The sequence below is a fragment of the Urocampus carinirostris genome, chromosome 1, assembly GCF_059441175.1.
Source record: "Urocampus carinirostris isolate Australia breed hairy pipefish chromosome 1, RoL_Ucar_1.0, whole genome shotgun sequence".
NCBI lineage: Eukaryota > Metazoa > Chordata > Actinopteri > Syngnathiformes > Syngnathidae > Urocampus > Urocampus carinirostris.
In genome coordinates this window covers 16,711,904-16,727,350 of record NC_142349.1, presented here as the reverse complement: position 1 = coordinate 16,727,350, position 15,447 = coordinate 16,711,904, and the positions used below count along the sequence as shown (strand labels likewise).

The 15,447-nt window shown below is 39.2% G+C and overlaps 1 protein-coding gene across 1 annotated transcript in view; it reads right to left on the bottom strand.

Moving 5' to 3' along the window:
- Positions 1–639: 639 nt before the first annotated feature.
- The window catches only part of c1ql1l2 (complement component 1, q subcomponent-like 1-like 2), a 39,604-nt gene continuing 24,796 nt past the window's right edge, over positions 640–15,447 (bottom strand). The window contains exon 2 of the mRNA XM_088328888.1: positions 640–2,731. Coding sequence (XP_088185014.1) covers positions 2,552–2,731 — 180 coding nt within the window. The 3' untranslated portion in view covers positions 640–2,551. The remainder of the gene's footprint in view (positions 2,732–15,447) is intronic.

Here is a 15,447-nt window from a genome sequence, read left to right as displayed (position 1 = left end):
TTATGCTCACTAGGGTCGAGGGTGTGTACAAGTCACTCGCTCATTCACACCTAAGGGACAATTTGGACCGGCCAATTAACCTGACCTGCATGTTTTTGGAATGTGGGAAGAAACAAAAATGTCTGGAAGAAACCAACACATGCACAGGAAGAACATGCAAACCCTGCACGTGTAGGTTGCGGTAGTTGGAATCAAACCCTGGATCCCCGCACCGTGGGGCTGCGTGCTAACCATCCAACCACCGTGCATAACAGTAAACAGTTAGAAGTAAAGTGAATCCAGGTATAGAGTATGTTTTCTTTTCATTCTAAAGGATTTGTTTGTTGTAGTAACATATATTTTTTTCTTGAAAGGTTGATTTTCACTTTTTTTTTTTTTGCATTAATCGTTAGGGCCCAAACACTGGCCTATTGTTTTTGGTAGAATGTTCTGTTTTTTTCTTTAAACAGTCTGATTCTTGAGCACTTGGCGTAGCATGGGAACTCAACAAACTGGTCACACTTTTTTTGTTTTGGTGAAACATTTAATATTGAGTATTGTTTTAAGGCTTGGTTTGTCCCCTCACCCACAGAATTTGAGAACCATTGCTCCAACAATTGGAATCAATCTGCTTTTGTTACAAAGTTTCCCAAATGACAATTCACTCAAAAAAATCCCCATTTATTATTTAAATGAATTCAACAATTCCAAAAGATAGACAAACATTTCATAGAATTCCTTTACAAGCTTATATTTTATCATTTTTTCCCCTTCTCCTTTCATATCTGTCGCACAATCTCTTCATGGGCTTGCAAAAGAAAATTTTGGCTATAGCACAGGAGACGAGCGCAGAGAGTAGCATGGCGTCAGAAACCGTTTGAGAAGTAAATCGTACTTGCTCTTACATGTAACATCATGCACTAGACTCTCATACAAACACGGCCATATCGTTGCACAAATACTACTTTACTCTCTCACACATACTACGACACACTCATACAGATACTATTATACTCTCTCTCTCACACACAGGCACTACAGACACCATTGAAATTGCTCTTACGGGTTTTTCCTCACCTAGTGTAATGCTCACTTCACATCTCAGTGTTTTATTGTTTTGGGTACTTTTGGTTACCATGTCTAACTGGAGTTGCTCCCTACTATAGTAGTATGTGTGAGGTAGTTTAGTAAAAGAGTGTAGTAGTATGTGTGTGACAACATACTGTGTGGATGAAAATCATACACTTAATGTGTTTTGGATAAATATACAAAAGAAGAATAATATCGACAGAGTTACCTTGGGTATTCCTGTCTTTGTTTATAATGTTCCTTAGTTGAGTTATTTCCTTGTTTTGATTTTAAAAATGTTCATTCTGCAAGTTAAAAAATGAAACAAGGGTAGGCACTTAAAAGCTTCGGCTTCCGCTACTCCCTTTGGACAGATGTTTAACTATTGCATTATTGTATTGCATGGCTGTTTGTGTGCAAATAGTTTATTATTTTCATTTGTTGATTAATGATTGATACTGTTTTTTATCTTATTGTTTGTGCTGTGCCTAAATAAAAATTATACTAGTATGTGTGAGAGAGTACAATACTCTGTGTATGAGGGTGTTGAACTATGTGTATGCGTGAGAGAGTATTATAGTCTGTCTGACGGTATAAGAGTATGTGTGCGAGAGCAAGTAATATTTACTTCTTAAAGATCGTCTCATTGCATGGAAATATGACCCACAGCATGCTGGCATGTACGCACTCCCGACGGCCGTGCGTGCACGCCGTCCACACACACACAAACATGCAGTCCGACGGTTCCGAGGTGAGTGGCCGGGTGCCCAGTTAACTAAATACGGTTTTCTGGGCCGGACGCTGATAATGAAGGGAGCACAATCGGTCACGCTCCTGTCACATTTGCTCTTTTGCTACTGTTCTGCAGGAAGGATCTCACTGTAACAACAAAAACACATTTTGAAGAACTCAGATAGCAGCAGCAGGATGTCACCTGGTCTCTATATGTTTCAGGGTAGTTTTCCATTCAGCTGCCAATTAGATTTCTGAATGGGACTGGATGAATACAGTCATTTTCCACTTCCATTACAACATCTTGTGGGGTTCACAAGGGACAAGCATATTATTTATTTTTTCTGTCAATCAATGTGGATTATTACGCATCTTTACCAAATAAAAACACAATCTAAGCATTAAATTACACACAACGGCACAACAGATTTCAGTCAAGTCGGAGAAAAGAGGTGTGACGGTCTGCATTGTGCAATGTGGGAAGGGAGGAATGAGCTTGAGACACTGGTCGCGAGAAGCTTCGGGCACATTGGCGCCGTGGCGGTGGTTGCTAAGGGCGTAAAAGCCCTCCAACTGCCCCCATTCCTACCGGCAAATCCCGCCCCGCTGCCAGTGTGCCCAGGCCTCGGCCGCAGCGGTCGGACAAAGCGAAGGGTTGTCCGTGATGATAGAGAGAAGAAGGGGGTGGGACTAAAAGCCCCCTGCACCCCACAAGTCTTTCCTTCAGTCAAGCCGGACTGTCTTTTTTTTTAAATTCTTGGTCGAATTGAGCTCAGTCCGCATAGAGAATGAAGCCCGAGAAGGTGCTGTATTTGTTGTTGTTGCCACCATGTGCTTTGCCGCCATCAAGTTTGATGTAGACCTCGTCCCCGGCGTCCAGGTGGAGAATGACGCTGTTCGAGGCATAGTCATAGTTCTGGTCCGCGTCTTGGGCAATGGCGCTGGCACGGACCTGAAAGGACAAACAAAGGAATACAAGTTTGATATTTGATAAGTTGTTTTCTAAGGTTGACGCTTCAAACCAGTCAGACGCATGCCATGTATTTTACACCTAGGCCTTCAGCTCTACTCTGAATCAATGACGTATTATTTGTGAACATACTGCTTCTAGGAGCCGGCTACTAGAAGTGAAATTTCTTATTTTATTTGCGAGGACTCGGATAGGGTAAAGGTGATTTGGGCTAACCCCGGCTATTGCCGTGTTCCCAGTTCTACTCATTCAACGCCGCTGGATGCCACTGGACGCCACTGGACGCCACTGGACGCCGCCGCCAAACGCGGTCTGCTCAAGGAGCCGCCCACGCAGACTGCGCGAGACGAGAGTTTGGGGGCATGGGACGCTAAGTATAATTTTAAAAAAGAGTCGCAAAAGAGAAGTTTGGCCCAAACCCAATATAATGATTGACATTATGAGACCGGCCTGGCCTGAAATTCGGATCGGTTCGGGCTGGGGCTTAAGATCTTAACTCCAGGCTCAATGTGGCGGGCAAAACCTTTGACTGCTTGTAAATGCTTATAATGGAAAAAAATGTAATACACGGAAGTATTAGAATCTCGTTAAAATATATACTACTAAGCTATAAACCATAATCAGCTATATTGGAATGATAAAAGGCTTGTTGATTTTTAATAAATTCAGAATGTATGACTTTTTTTTTCAATAAAGAAAACACATACCTTTTATATTTTATTTTTCCAAAACAGTGTGTCGAATCGGTATTGTCTGCATAGTTAAAAAATAAATTGATTATTATTGAAGTATTATATCTTGGCATCGTTGACTATTCTGTCTGGTTATTGGTATCAGCCTAGAAAAATAACTTATCGGCTTATCTGTACTCTGACAACAAAGCTTTTTTACTGTCTGTTTGAAGCACTTTCTACTTGAACTCCTTCCTGAAACAGGCCTTAAACCCATCACATCAGCTCAGGTCTTCAGCCGATGAGACCAGCATTCTTTGAAGTTTTGCACCTTATCACGGATCATCATCATATGCCATATCAGTAAACAGGGGGTCCGACTTCAGGAGCTATTCTTCAGACTATGTATGTTATCCTCAGACTGCCAAGCCTCTTCAGCTAAATCCAGAAATGTTATGATATTCCTCAGGTTGCAATGTCAAGGATCAAATGCTTGACAAGTTCTGATTTCATCATTTAGGTATACCCATCCATCCATCCATCTATTTTGTTCCGTTTATCCAGAGTCAGGTCGAGGTGGCAGCAGCGTCAGCAGGAAAGCCCCGACCTCCCTATCCCCAGCCGCTTCATTCATCTAAGCATTCCCAGGCCCTCCAGAGATATACCATCATAAGAAGACTCCAGTTTACACTGCAATGGGTTAAAATTCATGAGATTAACATTTCTTTTCTTAGGCTGTCATCGTGCGCCTTAATTAAAAAACTTGAGAGTCTACCGTTTTCATGTCTGCCAAAGCTGGCAAAGTGGCTTTTTTTTTCTCATATAACTTGAATGTCCTAGGACCTGAACCAAAAAATAAATAAAAAACACATGCTGGACAAGGAGGATTACTTGCATTGCCAATTGGGATGAAACAACAGCTGCGCTTGTAAAGGTGCTATACAAAAAAGTCTGTTCATTCTGCAAAAAAGAGGTACAATAACTGTGATTGATCGGGCTGTTTGCTGAACCAATACAAAAACAAAATGTCGGAAAGCATAAAACGAAAGATACAGTCAAACGGTACTCTGAAAACAGCCACAAATGTATCTGATGGCATGAATAATCAGAATTGATTCATACAAATAATTGCTTGTAAGTGTGGGTTTCAATGATATCCTCAAAAGCAAAAAACAATCATCGCATACAGCGTGTTTATGGATGTTTTATTTATTTATTTTGATCTATTGGCCCTTTTTTTATGGATAATATGATAACATGTGATAAAATCAGTTTTAATTTGTGTAAATTAAAAAAGATAAACTCAATAGTTATATTATAAAATAATATTTCACAATCATGACAATAATATGTACAACACATTTGATTTATATACTTGTATAGAGTAATGTTAAAAGCAAAAAAATTACTCCATATCTTTCTACTTTTTTCTAAAACCCCCAAATTATGACAAATGATAATGTTTTAAAAACAAAAATGTGGTTGATTATTCAAAAACTGTATCTGCAGAGGACCAATCTTAAATGGAAAATTCAAATAAAAGTTCGTTTCACTTTTTCTCAGCTCAAATTTTGCAATTTGAAAGGGATCGAACCGGATTCAGGGTGATGAGAGCAGCGAAACACAACCCCTATAGATGACATATGAAAAGGCATTGGATTTTTTTTTCTCATTATCACACTATTCTTATTCACGGCTCCAGTGACGAATGTTGATTTTGTTGTGTATTTCAAGGCTACAATGACGATAAATCGTATTCTGTTTTTCTATTCTATTCTAGCGTTTATTTATATCTTTCACTATGACATTTTGTTTATCTATTCATTGACATTAATCTCTGGCACTGCGACTAAAAATAGTGTGATAATGAGATAAATTCTGATGTCTCTTCATATGTTCTGTTTATCACTGATTTTTCAGTAATTAAGACTGGCTTCCACCGACCCGGGTTCGATTCCAGTTCCATCCAATGTTTTGGGATTTTGGTCAGTAACGATTGAAATCTTGTGTTTCTTACGTAAAAAAATGTGCATACAAATAACTATGATAGAAGAGACTGTAATATTTGACCACGAGATGTCGCTATATTGTTTAGTGCAACTAAAAACAAGTGCTACAACCACAAAGACGATTATAAACTACAGGGACTCAAAGTGACCAAACTGAACCATTTTGTTTCTCATTTTTTTGCCCAGCCTCTCACAAGGTTTTTGGGGTACCCCTAGCAGCAAGATGCTGGACAATTACATCAGCTCCCTCTTAGTGAGGCTTTTTATGTAAAATAACTCAACATTACTTGAACTATGAGTGTTTTAAAAAAATGCACATTTATGGTAGTTTGTGTAATTTTTGTATTTTTACTATACAAATCATAGTAGTTTGTTTTTTTATGAATGCCGTTCAACCACTAGGACGCACTAATTGATACAAATTGTCCCTACAAGCCAAACTACAGCACGTTTGGTCTATGTAAGCAATGGTGGTATTCTTAGAATTATTGTAGTCTTTGACTCGTAGCAAAAAGTGTTTTCTCCTAACAAGGCAAATCGCATGTAGCCAGTTAAAGAGAAACAGTATTGAACCAAATGATTACTATTTTTTGAACATCCTCGAAAGGTAGCAGCAGTTAAATCGGCCTATTAGTCACTTAGTCAAGCCAGGTAGGTCGAATGAAAATCAATCGCTTTCCAACATCCGCTGTATTTTCTCATGGTTCATTATCAGCTCTCTTAAGATTGTATTGCTGCCGGTTTGAGTTGTTATCAGGCGACACTGAGGATCGCCCATAATAACTCTCTCTGGAGGAGGCGGCAATAATGACCAATTTGAGGAAATAGAACCTGCAAATGGAAATATCTTATTCGATCAAACGGGTTTGGGGAGTAACGGAATACATGGAACGGTGTTACGCATTTAGGTTACAAAGAATGTGATTGTATTTCATTAGTTACAGAAAGAATATGTAATCGAACCAATTTTATATTTATTCAAAATAAGGATTAGTTTGCAGGAATACAATTGTATAAAAAATTGTACTTACTGATAGATAAATGGTCTCTCAAAATTCCAATCACTGACACTAGAGTGAGATGTAGCTTAAACACGACGTGTGTGCGAATCGTAGTAACGTCTAAATCAGTTGCGCAGAGTGTACGGAATGCACGTTTGTCACACTGAGTTGTAGTTAAAAGCACTTTTTTTGTCTGCATTTTATTTTTCCTTCAATGTAGCACCCATTTCCTAGAATTCGCGCGAGCCTGCAGTTATATGCGTTGGTTTATGTGTGTACATATTAGTGCGCTAGTGATGCATTCAGGGATGTTTTTTAAATTTGATTGATCGTATTCTTTTTGTATTCTTCACTTAATTGTTGTTGTTGATAATCAACTACTGTATACGATCACTGTATAAATATGAGCCTAATGTCAACTGAAACAGAGCATATACTGTCGCACATGTGAAAAAAGAATGTTTTGTTTTGGCTTGATAGCACATGGTTACATTTTGAGCACTTTTTGTAGGACTGGAAGCAACTCCCTCCAATTATTTTTCTTTTTCAAAGTTGCATTGATCATTTATCTTCAACATAATTTAGATCTATCATTCATATTCTGCTTATTTTGTCTCATAGCACATTTGGTATTGGGGTATTCATAACATAATTGGAAGTAAACAAGTTACATTACTGCAATATTATGGTAATCGGTAACGTTACTGATAATATTTTTTCCACAGGTAACTTACATATTTAAAGTAACCCCCGCAAACGTGCGCTCGAACACTAAAAATGTTTACATGTGGGACACATTCGATCTCAATTCTCAGCTTTAGATTAAGTCACGAAAGACTTGGGAAGAACAAAAAGTCAAAGAGAGAGGCCCAACTGGGTCACAAAATCCAATTCCCGAAATTTCTGGCAGCACTCCGCTAAAAAGCATTTGCGTGTTCAGGTGACATCTCCTTGCCAGCAAATGCAGGTTCCAGTACACAACTGATAAAAGCTTCCACCTGAGTGTCGACTGCTTCTTAAACCTTAATGTTTTTTTTTTTTTTTACTACTTTTCCTCACCAGAAATTAGGATTAGCAATTTCAGCCAGAGTAGTGTATATATATATATATATATATATATATATATATATATATATATATATATATATATATATATATATATATACATATATATATATATATATATATATATATATATATATATATATATATATATATATATATATATATATATATATATATATATATATATATATATATATATATATATATATATATATATATATATATATATATATATATATATCTCATCTCATCTCATCAGCCGTACCGCTTATCCTCATTAGGGTCGCGGGGGGGCTGGAGCCCATCCCAGCCATCTCCAGGCAGTGGGCAGGGGACACCCTGAACTGGTTGCCAGCCAATCGCAGGGCACACAGGGACAGACAACTCATTCGCTCATTCACACCTAGGGACAATTTGGACCGGCCAATTCTCCTGAAATGCATGTTTTTGGAACGTGGGAGGAAACCGGAGTGCCCGGAGGAAACCCACGCAAGCACGGGGAGAACATACAAACTCCGCACATATATATGCCCTATATATATATATATATATATATATAGGTTTCATTAGTTATCTTTAGATTGTGGACAAGAAAGGAGAAAGTGATAGCAAACTGATATCAAGGAAAAAGCAAATGGGCATTACTCTTTTTCTGACGTACCAAATTTTACGCATCTTGGCACATATATATATATATATATATATATATATATATATATATATATATATATATATATATATATATGCATTTACTTAACTTGATTTGAATCAGTCAAGTTTGGTTGCTAAAAGAAAGGATAAAAAATTAATGGCAAGCCCAAACTTGGAAGGGAAGTAAGCCGGTGCTGCAAGCATGAAATATCATTTTTTTCCTTTTGACTGTTTACTTGTCTGATTAAATCTGGCACAGCTCATATCGGTGCGCAAACAAAAGCCCGCCGTTGTGATCTGGCGACGTCTGCGTCCAGTGTGTGTTAATAATACGCCGGCGTGCGTCCCCCGCCACGAAAAGTCAACAGCCCCTGAATAAGGAGTCGCGACGGCTTGTGAGGATTTGTCAGTTAAGATTTTAATGAGACTTTATCAAAACATTTGCTTTGCAAGTGATCACACATACACATATGCAGATTTTGGCAATATAGATATTCAATTATAATCTTTGTTTGCTCATCTGTCGAGGTTACATGCCTTTGTTTGGTCTTTTAAGGGAAATTTCTTGTTTAAGTTTGCAAAAATGCACGGCCCTAAATGGTAACGTCAAACATATCAATGGCTGATTTCTTTTTAAAGTTGAGTTTGCAGAATGTTTCATTTAATCTGTTTTAAAAGTTCAAAGTTTAACTCTGGACAACATTAGATGAAAACAATGACTGTGAAGCAAATTCGTGTTATTTAGGTTGGCGTTGGTGAAATTGCTAGATGAGAACTGGAACGAAGGGATCTGGTCAAAGCATCAATCCAGTATGGGATGGAAATCAGCACAGAAAAAACAAAAGAATGAACCAACAATCCCCATGGTATCATCACAAACATCATCATTAACCACCAAGAGCTTGAACCTGTAACCAAATTTAAATAACTTGCAGCTGTCATATCACAAGAGAAGTCAGAACAAAAATAATAATGACCAGGATAGCTAAACAACATCCACACTTCTAACCATCCTTTCTCTGCGCCGCTTATTCTCACTAGGGTTGCGGGGGGCTCTGGAGCTCATCCTTGCCAGGACACCCTGGTCATGGACCGCACTTGCCAGACTTAAACCCATCTGGAAGGTCAAGGACATATTAGTAAAATCAAAGATCAGATTCATGCAAGCGTTGATTACTTCCCTCTTCTTTTATCCTTGCAAGACATGGACGTTTACAGTAACACTGGAAAGAAAATCCAGGTTGTGGAGATGCAATGCTACGAGAACTTCTAGCCATCATGTGACAAAAAAACAGTGTGCGAAACGATCAGAGAGCACATTGGACCGTACGAAGAACCGTTGTCAACTGTGGGCAAACACAAAGTTCATTGGAATGGTCACATCACAAGATCTTTAGGACTGACCAATATAATTCTCCAGGGCTTAGTCCAAAGGGGTATGAGGTGAGGAAGACTGGAAAACAACTGGGCAGACCATATAAAGGAATGGACTGATCCCAACTTTGCAATGACTTAAGCGCAGGCTAGGAACCGTCAACAGTGAAGATAACTGTCCAGAGTAGCGTCCTCATTGGTGCTCCGATGACCCATGCGGTTACAGGATCCGTGAACCGTGAGGTTAGGGCTAAAATTATGCTAATGCTTTGCCTACATCTTTTTTTCAGTTTGTGACTGTTGAGAGACCATGTAAGTCAGGGTTCTCAAACTCAATTGAGTCTGGGGCAGCTGAGGTTGGGCCAAATTGAGCTTTCCACAAAAAACAGTGCTGATAAAAACTTCCTGCTGTTCTTAAAGTGAGTGTTTTATATTTTTCCACTAGATGTCGTTGTAATATTTAGTGCAATCAAAAATTAGTCCAAGGAAGACTAAAAACTATGGAGACTGAAATTGAGCATAAAGCGCCCTCTTTCTTCCAATTTTTACTCAGCCTTTCTCAAAAAAATACAAAAAGATGGGAAAAATATTTTGTAAAGTACTAAAAGAGTAATAAAAAGAGGAAAAAAATGAAAACCCTTATAAAACGAAAACTGGGGGAAGCAAAAAAAGGAAAATTGAGAATAAGAAAGAATACAAAAAAGAAAGAAGAGAAAGGAATTGAAGTGGAAAAGGACAAAAAAGAATGATTTTCTGTCTTTTTCCTTTCCTTTTTTCTTGGGTTTTACTTTTTGTCATTTTTTCATTCTTCTCTTTTCTGTTTTTCTTTGTTTTTCTTTCTTTTCTTTTTCTTCTTTATCTTCTCTTTAATAGTATCATCTCATCTCATTAGCTGCACCGCTTCTCCTCAGTAGGGTCGCGGGGGTGCTGGAGCCCATCCCAGCAATCATCGGGCAGTGGGCAGAGGACAGCCCGAACTGGTACAGACAACTCGCTCGCTCATTCACACCTAGGGACAATTTGGACCGGCCAATTCACCTGAAGTCCTGAAATGCTTGTCTTTTGGAATGTGGGAGGAAACCGGTGTGCCCGGAGGAAACCCACGCAAGCACAGGGAGTACATACAAACTCCACACAGGAAGTCCGGTAGCTGGATTTGAACCCACACAGGAGGTTCCCAAGACCTTAGAACTGTGCCGCACACGGGCTAACCACTGCGCCGCCGTTCTGCCCATCTTTTTAATAGTATTAAGGTGCATTTTGGTCACGTTAAGTTGCAGAGTGTTATCTCATGATAACAAAGTTTCTTGTTTTTTGAATCTGGATGGGGGATAAGATAGCCCCAAGTCTTACCTATCATTAGAGCCAATGATCATTTTTACATCTTGAAATATTCCACAATACCAGCCTTTTTCCCATTAAACCATTAGTTCCAAAGGGTCACCCAATCGGCACACTTTTGGTGCGCCTGAACCACTCCTGAGAAAACTTGTGTAAAATGCTCATTTCTTTGTAGTATTATTGTCAAAATTGATGACGAGCTGGGAAAGATTTGGGCTGTAATCCTGTTTTGTTACTCATTCCCACCACTCTGCTACATTAAATTTCCATGCAGATTCTTGTGGAGAAACAGTGGTGGACATAAAAAGTTTTGTTTTCTGTTTTTTTGGTATGTATTCAAACTTTTGAAATTCAGTGCCGGTATAACCTAAACAAATTTTGACTGTAGAGGAGAAAACTTTAAAGTTTTAGGGATCCAAAACTGTGCTGATACACCAATTTTTTCAAGTACAGTTCCAGTTTTACTTTGGGTGCAGCTTTTTAAGCATCCAAGTAATACTACCAGGTCACCCTTCAACAGGTTAAATGGTCTATTAATAGACAAAAATAAATGATACCATATACATAAACATGTGTATTTATTCATTTAATAAAAGAAATCCTCATGCCTTCCCGCTGTATTTGATCGAGACTCTGTATCAGCAGATTTAAGAGTGTATGTTTTTTTGCAATTTTTGAAAAAATGGGTATCCAAGAGAGCTACCTCAACAGCCGACCCACGCACACAGTTACCCGGCGCCCCTCAAGTGTTAGTTGTGTCTCTCCGCTCGGCAGCTTCTTATTTCCCGCCAACAGCTAAAACTTGTTCCTCGGAATAATGATGAGGAAGGCGCCTTGTTAGGGAGGCCGGCGTAGACAAAGCGACGGCGAGCGGCGTCATTGCGTGACCTTGACGGAACGGATGTCGAACGGCGTTGACAAGGCAAACAGGGCGTGAGGCCCCAGGCTGGCAAACGAGATGTCACCCATTCCCGCATCCGTCAACATGATGGCTTTGATTGAATATTCACTCTGCGCTTGGCCCCGAAAGATAAAGCATGGCGGCAAGAGTTCAGAGCGGATTTCTTTGGGCGTAGTATTCAATAATGAGTATGTTTGTGAGAGGCACGGGGGCACTTTTGTGGGTCATCCTGCAGCATTGAAGACGTCTCCATCAGATACTGTACTTTTTGGGTGGAGGTTTAATAGAATAGAATAGAAAAGAATAGAATAGAATAGAATAGTTTTTATGGTCGATTATAATAACGTAGTGAACGTTGTTTGTAACGAGATTAGACATGGCACTCCAGAATATACAAGAAAATCAAATCAAATTATAAAGACTAAAATGAGAAAAATAGGATGGACTAAAACGGTTTACAATGTAGTGCTTGGAGACAGGCCTAAGTTGTGAGCGCAATTTCCATTCTTAATCATAGTGCATTATATAGTCTTGTAGGGAATTTTCATCATCCTTCCGATCTCCTCTTTCTTCCACCCAGTCGCTTTACGTCCACATCCTCTCACGTTTAGTGACCCTATAACTAGGGTTTGCGAGACCTTTAGGTCCCCCGCCCCACTTTATTTGCCTTGTCTGACCTAGTAACCTATGCAGACAAAATAATAATTATGGGGGACTTTAACATTCATATGAACTCCCCACTCAGTTCACTTACTGTTGCGTTTCGGTCTTCAATTGATACATTTGGTTTTAATCAACTGGTTGATTTGCCGACTCATAAAGATGGAAACATGTTAGACTTGGTTCTGACTCGAGAAGTTTCAACTTCAAATGTAACGGTGTTACCGTGTACTACTGTTGTTTCAGATCATTATTGACGTGCTGGCTAAATGTTGTATTGATCTTTTCTTCCTCATGCCATGAGGCTCTTTAACTCCACCCGGCAGAGTAAAGGCCCACATTAAACCACACCACCTACATTGGATATTACCGAATCTTACTGCAATATGTATTCTGTGTAGCACTATTTAGTTACTCTATATAACACGCTACAGTGGGCATTTGCACGTCACACTGGGTATTTGTATATTGTATTCTTTTGGCTTTATTATTGTACTGTTCTCAGCTCAGGGATGCTGCTGAAAATGTGAATTTCCCTTCGGGGATGAATAAAGTATCTATCTATCTATCTATCTATCTATCTATCTATCTATCTATCTATCTATCTATCTATCTATCTATCTATCTATCTATCTATCTATCTATCTATCTATCTATCTATCTATCTATCTATCTATCTATCTATCTATCTATCTATCTATCTATCTATCTATCTATCTATCTATCTATCTAAAAAAACTGAAGGATTTAGCGGACGCAATATAAGCACTGGCATAGTTTCTGAGCTCTCTGACCTTCTTTCAGGAGCAGTTGCGTCAATTTACTTTATATAAAGGCTCTATTGACTCACTCATGAATGAGTTTATTGCTACCCTGGCTAGTGTCCTGGATTCAGTATCGCCCATACGGCTTAAATCACGACGTAAGAGACGCACGCCTTGGTTTTCTGATGAAACTAGATCGCTTAGATTTTTAAATCAAAACTTAAAACACACACATGAGGACGAGAATGAAAGGTAAACCAGAATCAGCAGCAATGAGGGGCTCATTTTTGATATTGATAAGTGCAGTTTTTTTGCTGTGGCACGAACGGAAACCGCAATGAATGGGTTCAAATAAGCTGTTGGTAGTCAGCTAAGCATGAAGTTGGGAGGAGACTACATTTTGGAGGATTTATGTTATGAATGGTAGGTTAAAGATCGGGCAGACTACTACTACCACTACTACTACAAGTATTACTACTAAACCTTGGTTGATTGGATCCCTTGATAATAGTCTGTAGTTTTCAATAATCTGTGGTCTGTGCAGCCCTTTGAAACTATTTGTGATTAAGGGGTATACAAATAAGAATAACTTGACTTGATTTCTACTCTATAGCATATAAATAATCTATATTTTATGTTGATAATATGTTATTTGCCCTCGTGTAGGTTTTAGATGAGGGGATGGTGTCATAATAGTCTGTAATAATAGTTTGCAATGGTCTTTGATCTGTGATGCCCTTTGAGACTCTTTGTGATTAAGGGCTATACAAATAAACATGACATGACTTGACTTGACTTGCTGTCTCTTAGGGAGTAGAGATAGAGAGGAGAGGATCCCCAGTCCCCTCGCTCCCTCCACTTTAGTCGCCTCTTACGACACGCAGCGGACCACGGTGGGAGAATTCTCACACCTCCCTGAGGGAGAGGGTCCCTCACCACAAAGAAAAGCTTTAGGTACTTGGGTTGTGATGTGGCTGCAGATGGTGGAATGGAGGTATTGCACAGAGTGAATCAAAGAAGCAAGGTTTTGTGTGCTCTGAGGAGAGTGATGAACAACAAGAGTATGAGTATGGATGTAAAGAGGTTACTGTATGAGTGTGATTGTGCCGACTGTGTTGTGTGGTGCAGAGCCTGAACGTAGATTTGAGAAGGAAATTAAATGTTTTTGAGATGAAGTGTTAAAGGATTATGTTAGGAGTGTCAAGATTGGAGAGATTGGGAAATTAAATTATGAGAGACAGAACTGGAGTAGTAGTGGAACTGAGCAAGCGTGTGGATAAGAGTGTACTCGGTTGGTTTGGACACATGGAGAGGATGGATAAGGAGCGAATGTTGAAGAGGATCTTCAGGAAGTAAGTAAGTGAATGGAAGGAGACCAAAAGGAAGGTCACGATTGACGTGAATGGATGTTATGAATGCACTGCAGGAAAGAAGTGGTAGCTAAAGCTCTTGTTGGTGATAGGAATGAGTGGAGAGGTGTAAAAGAATAGTGGGATGTTCAGACGTGTTCTAAGGGATGGGCAGGGCACCTGTATGATGCCGCAGGGTTAAACCAGTGAAAGCTGTCGGGCCCTGCTGTTGAACAGAAGAGCGTGTTGTGTCACCCTGACCCGAGTGACATGGCCGCATTCTTGTGTCACGTTTCATCTGGAGGGACAAAAGCATGACCAACTTAGGTGCCGAGGTGCCTAACTTGTTTGGGTGGTTGGGCATTTGGGTGGGCCATGGTCCCGCAAAGGTTTTGGGTGTGTTTTCTGCTACTTTTTCCCTTTTTATTTTTTTATTTTTGTTTTTGTGTATGTGTTTGTCTTGCTGTCGGTCTCCCCTCTTGAGGGATATGACCAGGTTAGATAGATAAATAGATAGGGGTTTTTCTTGCTTCAATTTTGAAAAACGTTATGATTGAAACAAATTACTCTTTACTGCAATAAGTAAACAAATTTGCCTCTAGGTGTTGCTTGTGCTCCACCAGAAATGTTTTTATTTTTTCTGAAAGATGCTAGAATTTCTTACACTGATAAAAAAAATTAAATTACGTTCTTACTTGAGCTCTTTGAGTTCTGATGTGCATTACTAATCTCAAGATAATTGATTCAATGAACCAGGCCAATAGAAATTTCTTAACAGCGAATAAATGAAAAGAAAAGAAAGTTTCCCCGCTATAGTCTATTTGGGGGGATTCCCTTGTACAGAGAAAAAAAAGCTCATTCCCAAGAACCAGCAAACATGGTGTTGAATCTGAAACCGTCCTCTTACTTGTT